The sequence below is a fragment of the Sapajus apella genome, unplaced genomic scaffold (genome assembly GCF_009761245.1).
Source record: "Sapajus apella isolate SASKATOON/1434 unplaced genomic scaffold, GSC_monkey_1.0 scaffold54, whole genome shotgun sequence".
Lineage (NCBI taxonomy): Eukaryota > Metazoa > Chordata > Mammalia > Primates > Cebidae > Sapajus > Sapajus apella.
Window position 1 is genome coordinate 324,231 of NW_022436994.1, and position 15,413 is coordinate 339,643.

The 15,413-nt window shown below is 44.2% G+C and overlaps 1 protein-coding gene across 4 annotated transcripts in view; it reads right to left on the minus strand.

Annotated features, from left to right (window-relative positions):
* LANCL2 (LanC like 2) overlaps positions 1 to 15,413 on the minus strand; it is a 63,087-nt gene that overhangs the window by 22,990 nt on the left and 24,684 nt on the right. For all 4 annotated transcript variants that reach the window (XM_032244172.1, XM_032244175.1, XM_032244174.1 and 1 more), the window contains exons 3-5: positions 8,832 to 9,039; positions 7,382 to 7,529; positions 5,884 to 6,030 (exon numbers count right to left, since the gene is read on the minus strand). In XM_032244172.1, coding sequence (XP_032100063.1) covers positions 5,884 to 6,030; positions 7,382 to 7,529; positions 8,832 to 9,039 — 503 coding nt within the window. The remainder of the gene's footprint in view (positions 1 to 5,883; positions 6,031 to 7,381; positions 7,530 to 8,831; positions 9,040 to 15,413) is intronic.

A 15,413-nucleotide genomic window follows, 5' to 3' on the forward strand; every position in this document is an offset into this window, starting at 1 on the left:
GAAGCTCCCTACACCCGGGGGGGGGGGGTTGAGGTACCCGGACACCGGCCAATTGCCTCCACCCAGGAGGAAAAAAAAAAAAAGCCCCGCGAAAAAAAAAAAAAAAAAAAAAAAAATGTTTAAGAGCTTATCTCAAAGACCAACAGCCCGTGTCCTTCCTAGGACACAACCGAGTTCCTTTTGGCTGTGATGGCTGTTAACCGCTTCTTCATGTTTCGGCGGTATGTCTAAACAGTACATGCATGGCTGTGCCCTGAGTTACTGATTTTAGGCCTCCCCTTGTGGCAGATGACAGACACTTTCCTTCCTCTAATCTTCCCAAGAGAATTTCACTCTGGTCATCATTTTTAGTTACATCCATACTCCTGTGTTCTTTATAGACAAACACTGTTAGCTCCTGAAATGCACTGAACTACAGATATTCGTTTACACATTTTTGTTTTTCCTGGAGCAACTTTCTCACTTTTTATTTGCTTAGTTTTCTTTAAGCCAGTACCTAAGCTTTCTCATACACACCAACAGCTCTGTAAAAAGTCTCTCAGTATGATTTTCCACATGATCAAATCTACTATGACTTTGTTTCCCCTGGAGGTGACTCTCCATAATCGGCTGCTCTCCAGGTCTTCTGTGCCACTGCTGTCCTGGGTCTTCCACGTGCCAACTCCCTGGGGATTCTGCTCCCTTCTCTTGTACGGGATCCCCTCTTTCCTGGATCTGCTCCTCTTTCTTAGAATGCTCCCTTATTGTGGCAGACACCATGCTCCAGGAGCTTCCTGAGACGGGGTTCAGGGTAATTAAATTTGGGGGACTGGATGTTTTAAATAGTCTTTGCTCTACTCCACATTTAATTAATAAGTTTCTGGGCAGAACGCAATGTTGGAGTTCATTTTTACTCAAAACTTGGAAGTCATTTCCATGTATCTTTTAGCATCAGCGAAACTGTTGCAAAGTCCAATGCCATTTGTGGACTTTGCACATAGCCTGTTTTTTCTTCTCTAAAGTTAAGCGCTGTCTCCTTATCCCTTACCTTAAGCTTTCACAATGATGGACGTGATGTGGATTTCCCTGTCTGCACTCACTATGCAGGAACCTGCTGGGTCTTTGCAATGGGCAGCTGTGTCCCTTACCTGCAGAGCATATCCCTGTGTTCTTTTCCTCCCTCCCTAGGTCCCCCACTAGTCAGATGCTGGACCTCCTTGATTAATCCTCTTATTTTCTTACGTTTTCCTCTGCCATTGTCTAGTTCTGCTTTCTAAGATATCTGACTTTGATTTCCAAACATTTTCATGAATTAAAAATTCAGCTATTATATTTCTTCTTTTCAAGAGCTCCCTCTTGTTCCCTCAAATGTTTCTTGTTTCTTGGAGGCAACAGCTTCTCTTATTTCCCTGAATATATTAACTATGAATTATTATTTCTTCGAAGCTTTCTTCCACTTCTCTGCCTTTCCTTTGTTCTTATTCCTACTTGTTCAGGTCTCTGTCTTTCAATCGGGGGCTTTTCTGCCAGGTCTGTTCATCTCCGGCTCCCGGTCTGTGCTCACGCACAAGGCACAGCTCCTGGCTGCCCTCGGGGCACAGGAGGGGCTGTGGATCAGTGGCAATCACTGAAGGCTGGCTGGATGGGGGACTGCCAGGGGTCTCCAAAGAAGCAGACCAACGGGATGTGTAAAAGTAGAGAAAGAAATTCACTTCAAGGAACTGGATGCAGAGGCTTCAAGAGTCCACAAGCTGCCTGGGGGGGCCAGCAGGCTGGAGACTCAGGAAGGAGCTGCAGCTGGAATCTGAAGGCAGAGCACTGGAGAATCCTCTCTTGCCTGCAGGTCCAGCCTTTTGTTCTAGTCAGACCTTCAACTGACTGGACAAGGCCCCCGCGTCCTATGGGGCAGCTGGATTCACTCAAAGTCTACCGGCTTAAATGTAAATCTCATTCAAAAACACCCTCATAGAAACAACCAGAATAATGTCTGACCACATGTCTGGGCACCAGGGCTCAGCCAAGTTGACACTTAAAATTAACCATCCCAGATGGCACACTAACTTTTTAATGGGGGCTTTCAAATATCTGTGCCTATGAAACTTTTATCTGAGCCAGCTGTTTCTCCAGAAAAAAGACTTCAAGTTCTGAGTGGGGTGGAGGTGGCGCTGTCCCTTGGGGTAAGGGAGAAGTGACGGTGCCTGAGGCTGACGGTGGCAGAGGGGCAGTCTCACCCTGGACCATGGACACTCACTTCCGCCCCCTATTTTTAGTTCTGCGCCTTACTCCACCTGTCTCCTACATCCAGCTTTGCTGAACTGAAAGAGCCTGGTCAGGTTTTTCAGGCCTAGCTCCTTTAGTCTCCAGCAGGAGTTGAAGGCTAAGCAGTTCTCCCCTGCACTGGGGGCAGGTGCTCACGGAGGTCCAACTGCTGTGCATATTCGAAGAAGCCTGCTGTGCCAGAGCACCCCCGCGCCCATGCAGGGCACCGCCTGCTGGGGACATGGCGCTTTCCCGTCCTGAGTTCTGGGGTTCTGTAGAACAAACTGGCTTGCTTCTCGGGGGCACTCTCCCGTCACGCACTGACGCCACTGTCCGTCCCGGCAGGTCAGCTGTCATTCCCCTCAGGCACTGACGCCACTGTCCGTCCCGGCAGGTCAGCTGTCGTTCCCCTCAGGCACTGACGCCACTGTCCGTCCCAGCAGGTCAGCTGTCATCCTCTCACTTGCTTCAGTTCACAGGTTTGCAGCTGGAGCTCCAGATGTCCCATAGCTTCATCAATGAACTTCGGTTTCTGTTTCATTGTTTTTCTGGTCGCTTTGAGATGATTTTCAAGAGAAGTGTTTTTATTCGGCTATCATGAAAGTGGAGTTCTGTTTAAGCCATATTTTAAGAGTTTTTGCATATATTGTTCTGACAGCCTTCCAAACTACACCATCCAGTGGAAACGCTACTTTTACACAACTAAACTTCTAGACAATGAGAAATAAGAACAAACTCTAAGTCCCCAACTCACTGAGCAGACCCTTTCTTGGCCAAGGGAGCCCGAGGCAACCACGAAGCTAAGCTCCCGGTCACGATGGGCTAAGAGGTGGGGCTACCGCACCCCACCCCCTCTGTGCTGACCCTGTGAGGCTTTCCGCCCTCAGGGTGAAGCGGGCACCAGCCCTTTCAGCAGACTCCCCAAAGGCAGTGACCATCGCCTGACTGCTCTCCACCTTCTGTGGTGTCAACAACCCAAGCAGCCAGCCTTGTTCCTGAGAAGGCACCAGGGAGGCTCTGGCCAGCCTACGGAGGACACCAGGGAAGGGTTTTGTTCCTTTGTTTCACCTTTTGACTCAGAGGGCGGAAAACACTACCCTCGGATCCCACGCATGCCGCCATTTTCTGAACATGGGTCCCAAGAAGGAGCATGAAGCTCAACTGTGCAGGCACACACTTCCCCTCTCACAAAGATCCACTCCTGCAGCTCCCCGAGCACGGACATCCAGCCACCTGGCCCGGCATGCTTTCCTGCTCCCTTTCCACTCCCTCAGAAGATCTGTTTTTGGTTTCTAGCCCAAGGCTATGATTATCAGCCATCAGAACAGCCACCCTGCACGCTGCAACCCAGTATGAGAAACAAAGCCCTCCTTTCCACGCTTCTGAACCGTCACTCTGCACTGACACCTGCCTTGACCCGTGCAGCTGGGAAGAGATGCAGGCAGCTGCCCAGCAGGCTCCACCATGCCACTGTCTAAGGATCTTGAAAGAAAACCTAGGTCAGTCTCTAAGTCAAATACTCACTACATAGTGTTCCATGTTCTTCACTTTAAAAGCAGATCAGTGGAAAATTGTGCGATTGTATTCCTCCCAAGGCAGTCCCTAATATACAGCAAAATCAGCCTAAACACATGAACCACACTGGCATGGTTCTTATGTTACTATGTTCCCCTAAGGGAATTCACATTTAAAAAAAAGTTCCAGCCAGGTGTGGTGGCAGAGGCCTGTAATCCCAGCTACTCGGGAGGCTGAGGCAGGAGAATCGCATGAACCCCGGAGATGGAGTTTGTAGTGACCCGAGATTGTGCCACTGCACTCTAGCCTGGGCAACAGAGTGAGACCCTGTCTGAAAAAAGAAAAAAAAAAAGTTCCTGAACCACTGTTAAAACATTTTTATGGGAAAATAGAGAATAGACTATGACAGTTAATTTTATGTGTCAAATTAAACATGGTGTCTGGGTGTGTCTCTAAGAGTGTTTCCAGATGAGATTAACATTGAATGGTGGTCTCAGTCAGGCAGAGGCCCCTCCCCAACGTGGGTGTGCCTCATCCAAACCAACCAAGGCCTGAACAGAACCAAAGGCAGAGAAAGAAAACATCTGCTCCAACCTGCCTGCCGGCTTCAACTAGAGGAACAGTCTCCGCCTGCCCCTGACCTGGGGTTTGGCTACTGTGGGTCTCAGTCTTCTGACTCAGAAGAGTTACAGCCCTGGCATTCCTGGGTCTCCCGCCTGCAGACGACAGATCATGGGGCTTCTTGGCCTCTATAGCCGCATGTGCCAATTCCTATAAATCCCATCTCATATATAATGTTTATCTCCTACTGGTTCTCTGGAGAACCCTAACACATATACAAAATCTAGCTCCTGAGAATAACAGTGCCATTTTTGAATAAGGTGTGGAATTCTAGTTACTTTGGAAGCGTGTACTTGCATCATGAAGAAAATTCACATGCCTGTAATCCCAGTATTTTGGGAGGCCAAGGTGGGTGGATCATCTGAGGTCAGGAATTCGAGACCAGCCTGGCCAACATGGCAAAACCTCATCTCTACTAAAAATACAAAAATTAGCCGGATGTGGTGGTGCACACCTGTAATCCCAGCTCTTCGGGAAGCTAAGGCAGGAGAGTGGCTTGAACTCAGGCAGAGGTTGCAGTGGGTGGAGATTGCACCACAGCACTCCAGCCTGGGCAACAAACCGAGACTCCGTCTCAAAAAAAAAAAAAAAAAGAAAATGCACAAATTGAATTATATGCATGTTTTACTTTCTACAACAATCAACAAAGACAAATAATAACTAGAGAAAGAGAAAGTCTTAGTCTTGTGTAGATATGAATTTCCTAGTTTCCTTTAGTGAGTAGGAACATGATACAGTAGGTTAAGACATAAAAAGAATCTGAAGTAAAATTTTAAAAAGTAATATATGGGTTTTCCAGTCTAAGGTATCTGAATTCTAATCTATATCCCTTGACTTACTTGTTTTGTAATTTTGTAAAATAAAGGTTTCATTTAAAAGAAGAAGGAGAAGGAGAGGAGAGGAGGAAGGAGGGAACAGTGGAGGAGGAGGAAGAGGAGGAGGAGAAGGAGGGGTTGGCGGCGGCGGCCGCTTGTGCCTGGCAGGGAAGCGAACCTAGGCCTATGCTCAGGCCAAGCACAGGCTGAGGCAGTGTTTAGTGTGGAGTCTCTACCAGCCTGACAGAAGAGTCAGTACTTAATAGGTGTCAGGGATGACTGAGAGATGAGATCATAACCACAGCAATAAACTCATTAAAAATATAAAGACAACTGACAGCAAGCAAGGTTATCGGGACAAGACAAAGTCTCTGCCTCAGCTGGGTTCTGCAGGCCCTGTTGCTCCCTGAAGATTTTTCCCCATTAAGTGTTCCTATTGCAATCAGCAGGAGGACAAGCACAGAAGAAAAGTGTGCAAGAGACAACCAGTCTGCTACAAGACTCCACACCAAATCCACTCAGGAACTCACTGCACTCTTAGAATTCCACTGCCTGTGGTTTATGAGGCTGAGTTAAGGATCTGCGATTCAAAGTAAGGTATTTTCATCCGGCCTGCTTTGTTTGCATGCAGGATTCATTTCCCATTTCATGTTTGGTCGAATATGCTGTAGTGTGTAAGAATATTCTTACCTACCTGCATTAACATATAGTAGATTCCAGCCATGCCATGGGCTGCTCCAACATACTGCTTCCGGTGCCACTGGTACAGCAGTGGGCAGCGCTCTGTTTTTCTTTCTTCTTTTGACAGAGTTTTACCCGATTCAATAATAGCATTGACTACCTACAGAGATAATGAGACAGCATCAATCTAAAACTATATATGGACCCTGTTGCAGTCTAATTAACAGTATGTCTTATGTATGACATATAGAGAGACAGACAGAAAACTTAATCTAAAAGTCTTTAAGCAGTTAGCAGCTAACGTAATTATATTTATTTTATAAGTTAATAAATGAGGGCAGAAAGAAATCAGAAGCCAGTGTCAGAGTAGTAAAAGATATTAAGTCTAAGAAATAAAAAAGTCTTTGTATAAAAAGTCAACAAAAAATCTAGAAAAACCTCTTACAAAACTGTTCTGGATTTCTGTTTTTTTTTTTTTGGAGACGGAGTCTTGCTCTGTTGCCCAGGCTGGATGGACTGCAGTGGTGCAATCTGGTCTCACTGCAATCTCTACCTCCTGGGTTCAAGCAATTCTCCTGCCTCAGCCTCCCGAGTAGCTGGGACTACAGGCACACGCCACCACACCTGGCTAATTCTTTTGTATTTTTTGTAGAGACGGGGCTTCCCGTTTGCCCAGGCTGGTCTCGAAATCCTGAGCTCAGGCAATCCCTCCACCTCAGCCCCACGAAGTGCTAGGATTACAGGCGTGAGCAACCACGACTGTAATTGCTACGTAGCTGCAGTATTTTTCCAAAAAGAGCAGCATATACACCTACCGGGAAAGGCTAGAGGAACTGCTTTATTTATGAAAGGCTAATGATATGAGTTCTGCTGTGGCATGAAGGATTTCAGTTAGATCAAAAGAATATCATGTCTGGGATGACTGTTTCCTCAGGTCTATCTCCTCTCATCCTTTTTGGGAAAGTAGTCCAAGCTTTAGCTGGGCATCTGGCCCCCTAGTTAGAGACAGTTGAACACAGACGCTTGATGAAATTCTGGCACTGGGGCGGGAGCAGAAGTAAAGTGGGCAACTTGGAGATGGAGTCTCTAACAAGGAAGCTGTGTTGCCTCCACCTCCTCTTTTCCCTTCATAGGCTGAGGGGCTAACTAGCTTTGGTCCTGCAAATAAGGGTATGCCCCTAGGATGAGACAGATGCAGCTGGTCCCCACTCGTACCAGCCTGAAATGCTCAGACATCTCATGAAAGAGAAATAAACATTCTAACTTTCTAAAGCTGCTGTTGTTTAGTTCCAGTAAAAGCAGATGAATTAATAAAAGATGAAAAAGAGAACAGATTTTTTTTTTTGTTTATATTCCCCTAAAAAAAAAAACCAGGCTACTTGTTATTTTTAATGAGTTGCTTTAAGAAAGTAATGCCACCTAGAAGCAGAGACCAGCTATTCATATAACTCAGTGCTAGCAAATAGGTTTGAATGGTAGAGATGCCCACAGTTGCCCATACGCCACAGTACCTCTTTAATAGCTGACTCACACACAGTGCCTGGACCTATCTCCGTGTTCAGGTACAGTAAGGCATACAGATAACCTGCCCGTCCATAAAGCAGCTCATCAGGAAGGTCTGATTCTTGGCAGACAACTGCTTTCTGGAGCTGTAAAAGTCTAACCAACAAGAAAAATTCATTTTTTTCCCACGGGAGAAATCTAAAGTACTTCTTCCTGAAACACTTACCCTGTTATTTATTTTAAGCTTAAAACTATGATTTTAAAAAACACTTCCAAATCCAGAATACAACAAAAACGTCTCCAATTCACTAGTCCCCTTTTGAATGTCAAAATTAAAAATCAAACATCTTTCTGTTATTTTTTATCTTTACACCTATTTTAAACCATAAATTTTTATTTTGAAATCCAGAAGTAAAACAAAGTGATTTAAAATTTAAATAAAAATGGTACCGTAGGCTGAGCACAGTGGCTCACGCCTATAATCCTAGCTCTTTGGGAGGCCGAGGCTGGTGGATCACCTGAGGTCAGGAGCTCAAGACCAGCCTGGCCAACATGTCTACCAAAAATAAAAAATTAGTTGGGTGTGGTGGTGCATGCCTGTAATCCCAGCTACTTAGGAGGCTGAGGCAGGAGAATTGCTTGAAGCCAGGAAGTAGAGGTTGCAGTGAATCAAGATCACATCATTGCACTCCAGCCTGGGCAACAAGAGTAAAACTCTGTCTCAAAAAAAAAAAAAAAAAAAAGGTATTGTAATGTCACCAATGCTTGGGAATTAGATTGTCATTCTGTCTTTTCCTTTCTTTTTCTTTAGAGACAGGGTATTGCTCTGTTGCCCAGGCTGGTATGCAGTGGCAGGATGATGGTTCACTGTAGCCTTGAACTTCCAAGCTCAAGCAATCCTCCTGCCTCAGCCTCCAAAGTTAATGGACCTACAAGAGCATGCCGCCATACCCAGAAATTATTCTGTCTTTCAACAAACATTAACTGACTGTCACGTGCCAGATACTCTACCAGGCCCTAGGAATGAGCCCTCATTTCTGTTTCTCCAAGAAAGAGTGTAAACCAATGGGTGCAATAAAAGCTTACATTCCCTAATTGTTCCATCATTAGCATATCTAATTAGTTACTTAAAGGTTGACCCTAAGATCAGTTTCGTTATTGTGGTGAATCTAAAGCATGTAAGCTGATTTTCATGCACTGAAGGGAACCAAAAATTGCTTAGGAAAGATGGTTAAAATGACTCAAAGAAACATATTTATTCCTCCCACAACTACTGCACACACATGCTTGGATAAAAAGAATGCATATGATCCCACCATTATGCTCAAGATTAACATTTTGGAGAGACCTGTTTACAACAATGGATGAACTAAAGAATAATTTCCTTTTTGAATATCTTTCTACAGCAAAAGCTTCCACTGGGAATTGGGAGAAAATGTTTCCAGTTCTAAAACTCACTTTGTGACGCATTCCTGGGACTCACAGTCACTTCTGAGTTTGTGATAAATCACGGCTCCAACAGCCAGGGGCCCGGCATCGCCACAGAGGAAGGTGACCCTGCGGCCATTCAGATTCCGAAGTGTTCTTTTTACATAATCCAGGGATCGGAGCAGGTAGGTCTGGTCACATGTGACCCGGTACAACTGCAGGTATAAAAGGGCTATGCCTGGAATAATTTCCCACCCCAAAAGAAAAGCATTATTATCTTTTCCTTTTATGTTCAGGGCATTATTGGTAATTACACGAAATACCTTCTTCTACATAAATCCTATGTTTCCAAAGGGGTAACACCAAAACAATACATATCATACATTTCTTAAAAATGAATAAACCAAACAAAACCAAGACAGAGAAATCAGGGAGTAAAGAACAGAAACCAAGTTTGTACATGTTATCTTGCTACTTGTCCTGGCACAGTGATTTAACACCTCTTACAGACAAGGGAAGATCCATCACTTCCTACTCATTGTCGGTTAATTTTCATTCATTCCAAGGTTATATTCATTCTCCCTTGTACCTTTGGCTAACTTAGATCTTCTTCTTTTACTTCTCATAAAACCATTTCTCCTATGTTATCCCAAATGATTATTTTTCTGAACTTTATATCTCCTTCCTATTTTTTTTCCTGTTTTTCCCAATTTTTCAATGTTCTTTAGTGAACAACCCTCCAATGGACCAACCAACAGGTGAGTGAACTTGCCATTTCTGGGGCAGTCACATGGTACAGAGTAAGATGACCAGTACAAAGGGCACGTGTGGTTCGTCACCCACCAGCCTTTCCATTCTAGATAAAGAACAGACTCAGATCTTCAAATGAATCCGAGAGTCTCCAGAGAAGGGCCTATACGGCTTCTTAATGAAGCATATTCTTATGTCTGGGTTTGAGAAGACAATATGACAGCTAAGTTTAAAAAAAAAAAAAAAAAAGAACCAGTATAAATACGTATTTACTAAAGTCTTTTATAGGAAAAAGTATTGACAGAGATAATATGCTGATGAAAAGGCCAAACTAAACATTTCTTTTATATTTAAGTTGAGGTTCTTCAATAGTCTAGTCTTTGTCTAATATCCTACTCTGATTTTTACTATTTTTCATTTTCCTTTTTAAATGTATCTAAATATCTAGCTGCTTCTTTCTCTTCTTTCTTTGATTCTTCTATTGAGGGTATATCACTTCTCTTTCAAATTAATCCTTAACACTTTTTGAAGTCTTTCACCATTATCCATTTCTTTAAAGACGCTGAGTCAAACAGATATGAAAGTTGCATATTTGGAAGCTCTGAAAAAAATTATTCTGCATGAGTTGCTTATTATCTCCTTGAGTGATGTTTTCTATATTCGAAAAATATAAGCATACAGGAAACAGTAAAAGTTAAATACTTACAAATTTTAAACATAATAATCACTATAAAGGCATACAAATGAGTATTCCCTGATTGGCTCAGAAATCTCTAAAAACAGGATGCTGATCTGGTAAACCTACGAACCTAAAAACCAATAGTTATATATATTTAATGCTTCAGTATTTTAAAGTAAATGATAACAGGCAAAGTAAAAATCAAAAAAGGTCACCATGCTTTGTCACTTCTTGTTGGCAGGCGTACACGTTGCACTGGGTAATAGGAGCTGCGGTGAACAGGCCTTAGGGATGTGGTGGGAGGTTCTGGGGAGCATGCACCTGTAAGCAGGCTCAACCTTCTGGCCAGCCTGTGCCTTTGGACTGTGAACTACTCCAGTGCCTCCCATCCCCACGCCCTCAGTTGGCTAGGATGGCTAGTGGGAGCTTCAGCTGATTATCTCCCTTTCCCAATGCTGAAAGCTACAGCCAGCTGGAGCTGGGCATCTCCCTTGCTCCGGGTAGGCAGGGCTGCAACAAACCCCTTGCAGGAGAGGCTCTGGTAAAGCAGTTTTCCCTGAGGGCAGGCCTTGTCAAGAACAGACGGCTCTGATGGAATTCAGTATGGTTCCTTCCCCCGAACCTACGAGAAGCATGAGGGGAGTTTTCTCTGACATTCACTGCAGCCTTGACCTCCTGGGCTTGAGTCATCCTCCTACCTCAGCCCCATGAGTAGTTAGGACTATAGGTGTTTACTACTGCACCCAGCTAATTTTTTTTTTTTTTTTTTTTGTAGAGATTGGGTCTTGCTATGTTCCCCAGGCTGGTCTCAAACTCCTGGCCTCAGACCATCCTCCCACCTCGGTCTCCCCAAGTGCTGGGATTACAGGTATGAGCCACTGTGCCCAGCCTTCTTCTTAAACTGTATACACAGTTTAGGGGAGGCATGGGTCTATGTGGATTCCATGAAGACCTGGTGGAGCTCCTAGAGGTAGGCTCACAAAAGTGTGAGAGCCCCCGTGACTGAGTCCCCATGGAGTTTTGTCTCTCTGGCTTGTCCACACTGAGCCCCTGCAATTCATCATTAGCGTTTCAGTCTCCTACCCTAGCACTGGTTCCCACAGCGCCTGCCGCTCCTGTTAGCTGTGCGGTCACATGCGCATACGGTGTTTCAGTCAACGACAAACTGCATACACACAGTCCCACAGAACATAATCATAATAGCATGTTTTTCTGTACCTTTTCTATGTCTAGCTGTGTTTAGATACAAAAACACCATTGTGTTACAATTGCTACAGTATTCAGTGCAGTAATGCTGTACAGCTTTGCAGCCTAGAGCAACAGGCTGTATCATAGAGCATCAGGACGTGTAGCTGGCTACACAATCTAGGTGTGTGTGAGCACCTCTATGATGTCTGCATAATGAAACTGCCCAACGATGCGTTTCTCAGAATACACCCACAACGTGAAGCGATGCACGACACTAATTCTCGGCATTCACCTGTTTCACCAGTTTTTGGTGCCGCAGTTTGCCCCTGTGACCTCACTTCTCTGACAGAGCTAAGAAGAGCTGTTAAGTTTTCACTTTGTTGAGACTCTTATTTGCTAGGATGCAACAGCAACTTTTAAACTCCTTATATGCTAGACTGGAAGACTGAAGTCTCTCTTTATCTTTGTTTCTTTTTCTTTGCTTTTTTTCCTTTTTAGTTTCATTCAGTCACTTATTTATTAAGCAACCATTTATTAAACCCTTCCTAGACAAGGAGGACACTTGGCCCCTCTGCTTTCTGTGGGATCAGCTCTTTCTTTGGCTCCTTGCACTTTGGTCTCATTTCCGAAATAATTTTGTCTTTTCCTTAAATTAATTTTCTTCATCTGTCAATTCTTATTTCACACACTTTTACTGTCTAGCCATCTCTTCTCTGAGTTCCTTTACCTCTGCTTTGTGAACTCATTGCTTAGCTAAGGTACAAAATGAATGTTGAAAGTACTGCCAATTTGTCCCACCTTGTAGTGACATTTTCCTGGTGCGTTTTCTCCTTCCATTGAAAAATGCTGGTTTTTCTTTTTCCTCCTTATATTATAGATACAATAATTATGTTTTTTCTTAAAATTGAATTTTTCTATATGAACTATTAACAGGACAAATCCCTGGAAAGGGAAAATGATTAGGGTAGCTTTCCCAGTTTTTTATCCCAACGGTGTCCTCTTGCTAAGTGATAAGTGTATCTAACACGGGGATTCTGGTGGCCAGATCTCCTGGCTCTCAGCCCCTTCCTTGTTTCACGAGTGCCCATCGCTGCTGCTTCCTTTCTTTCCTACACCGTCAGCCGGGGCCACCAAGGGTGCTGCTCCGTGTTGCAGGCTAACCCCGCCACTCTGCACGTCATGCCTGCTCTACGGCTCTCCAAGCCCATTCCCTGTGCACTTTCCACGCCTTTATTCCCGGCTTCTCCTGGCACTGCCTGCCTGCTCGGCACTCGGATATGCCCACAAAAGTTCCCACTGAGACTGCTGCCCACTCCGCTCGGAATCTGATTCTGGAAGGATGGGTGTCATCGGGGAGATGTGGCCACGCCTGGATCCACACTTCCTCGCCCACACACTGTGGCTCTCCACACTGGTTCTGAATGCTGCTGTTTTTTTACCCCACATGACTTGTGTGTTTTCTCTGTCTCAAAATTTTGTGAAAGGGATAAGTTGTGGGTGCTTCGTTTATTCTTCTCCCATTTTCTTTTCTTGAGACAGGGTCTCACTCTGTCACCCAGGCTGGAGTACAGCAGCACAGTCATGGCTCACTGCAGCCACGACCTCCTGGTCTTGAGCCATACTCCTGCCTCAGCCTCCTGAGTAGTTGTGACTACAGGTGTTTAGCAGTGCACCTAGCTAGTTTTTTTTTAATTTTTATTTTTGTAGAGACGAGGTCTTGCCATGTTGCTCAGGCTGGTCTCAAACTCCTGGCCTCAAAACCATCCTCCCACCTCTGTCTCCCAAAGTGCTGGGATTACAGGTGTGAGCCACTGTGCCCAGCCTACTTCTTATATTGTACACATAGTTTAGAGGAGGTATGGGTCTAGGTAGATTGCATACATTTACCTGAACCCCTAAACCCTATTAATTTAAATTACTGAAACCAAATACTTCCATGATGATTCCCAAAGACAGCAACAGCTAGGGATTTTTTCTTTTTTTTTTTAGGCCAGTCAAATTTTCAAGCAATACTGATTTCAGGAAGCCCTGTCTAGAGTTCCTAATATAACCGTTCTGGGCTGGAGGCTGAGAACTGTCATTTCTTACAAAGCTCTCATGGTAATTCTGATCCACAGCCAGTTTGGGACCTAATAATCAGGGGTTTAGAAACCCTTTTTCAACAAGTGAAAAAGCTGTAAATAAAAGGCTTTTTAGGGGAAACCATGCAACTAATAGTGATGCTATTTTCCTTCCAAAATATCCTTATTCTTTGTATTTGACTTCAGGTTAAGCACAATTACCTATTGTATTACACTTGAAATATCTTTGGCACTATAAGTGAACTGGTTCCATGTCCTACTCTGTTTTTTTTGTTTTTGTTTTTGTTTTTGAGACGGAGTTTCGCTCTTGTTACCCAGGCTGGAGTGCAATGGCGCGATCTCGGCTCACCGCAACCTCTGCCTCCTGGGTTCAGGCAATTCTCCTGCCTCAGCCACCTGAGTAGCTGGGATTACAGGCACGCGCCACCATGCCCAGCTAATTTTTTGTATTTTTAGTAGAGACGGGGTTTCTTCCATGTTGACCAGGATGGTCTTGATCTCTTGACCTTGTGATCCACCCGCCTCAGCCTCCCAAAGCGCTGGGATTACAGGCGTGAGCCACCGCGCCCGGCTATCCTACTGTGTTTATAAGCCAGCCTTCCCAGTAGCTGGAACTATAAGCACACGCCACCACACCCAGCTAATTTTTGTATTTTTAGTAGAGCAGGTTTTAACCATGTTGCCCAGGCTGGTCTCAAGTGATCTGCCCTCTTTGCCTCCCAAAGTGCTCTGGATTACAGGCTTGAGCCACCACCCCGGTCTATGCTGTTTTATCAATTAAACTATAAGAATCCAGCAAGAAATCACTCTAAATGTGTATATAAATTGTCCTTAGGAATTTAGTCAGACTTCCGTCTAATCCCTGAGAACAAGGTCATCTTTTATATTCTTTCTACTACCCAAACAGTTATTAAAATATTCTGGGTACCTGGTAAAATAATAAGAATGCAAAGGTTAGTTAAGGCAAGTTAATTTTTTAATTACACTTTTTGATGTGAGGTGTATTACTGGTTAACTTTTATCATTAAAATAAAAAAAAATTATGTGCACAAATGAATCAAATAAGTACAGGTAGTAGGGTAGATAGTTTATATCACAGAACAGAGAGACCACTCACCACAGCCTGTCACAATGACCATGCAGCAAAGAATGCTTTAAAACTGACCCTAGGGCAAGTTTGCTCTTGACAGTTACACATTTTCACAGACAGCTATATATTAGGTTAAATAAATAACCTAGTGTTATTTATTTATATAAAAATATATATAACACACTAGATATAAAAGTTCAAACTTCAGGCAGAAAGCCATTTCTTTAGAAATAAAATTCCAAATAATCCATCATTGAAGACACAGACCAAGACTTCAATTAAAAGGCATAAAATTAGTCAGGCATGGTGGCTCACGCCCGTAATCCTGGCACTTCGGGAGGCTGAGGCAGGAGGATCTCTTGAGCCCAGGAATTTGAGACCAACCTGGGCAACATAGTGAGACTCTGTCTTTACAAAAACATAAAAAAATTAGCCAGGTGAGGTGGCACGTGCCCGTGGTCCCATCTATATAGGAGGCTGAGGCAAGAGGATGGCTGGAACCCAGGAGGTCAAGGCTGCAAAGAGTTGTGACTGCACCACTGTACTCTAGCCCTGGCAACAGAGTGAGACTCTGTCTCAAAAAAAAAAGGTATAAAATCTTTACCATTTTATTTTATTTTATTTGAGATGGAGCCTTGCTCTGTGGCCCAGGCAGCAATGGCACAATCCTGGCTCACTGCAACCTCTGCTCCCTGGGTTCAAGTGATTCTCCTGCCTCAGCCTCCCAAGTAGCTGAGATTACAGGTTCCGACCACCATGTCTGGCTAATTTTTGTATTTTTTGTAGAGATGGGGTTTCACCATGTTGGCCAGACTGGTCTCGAA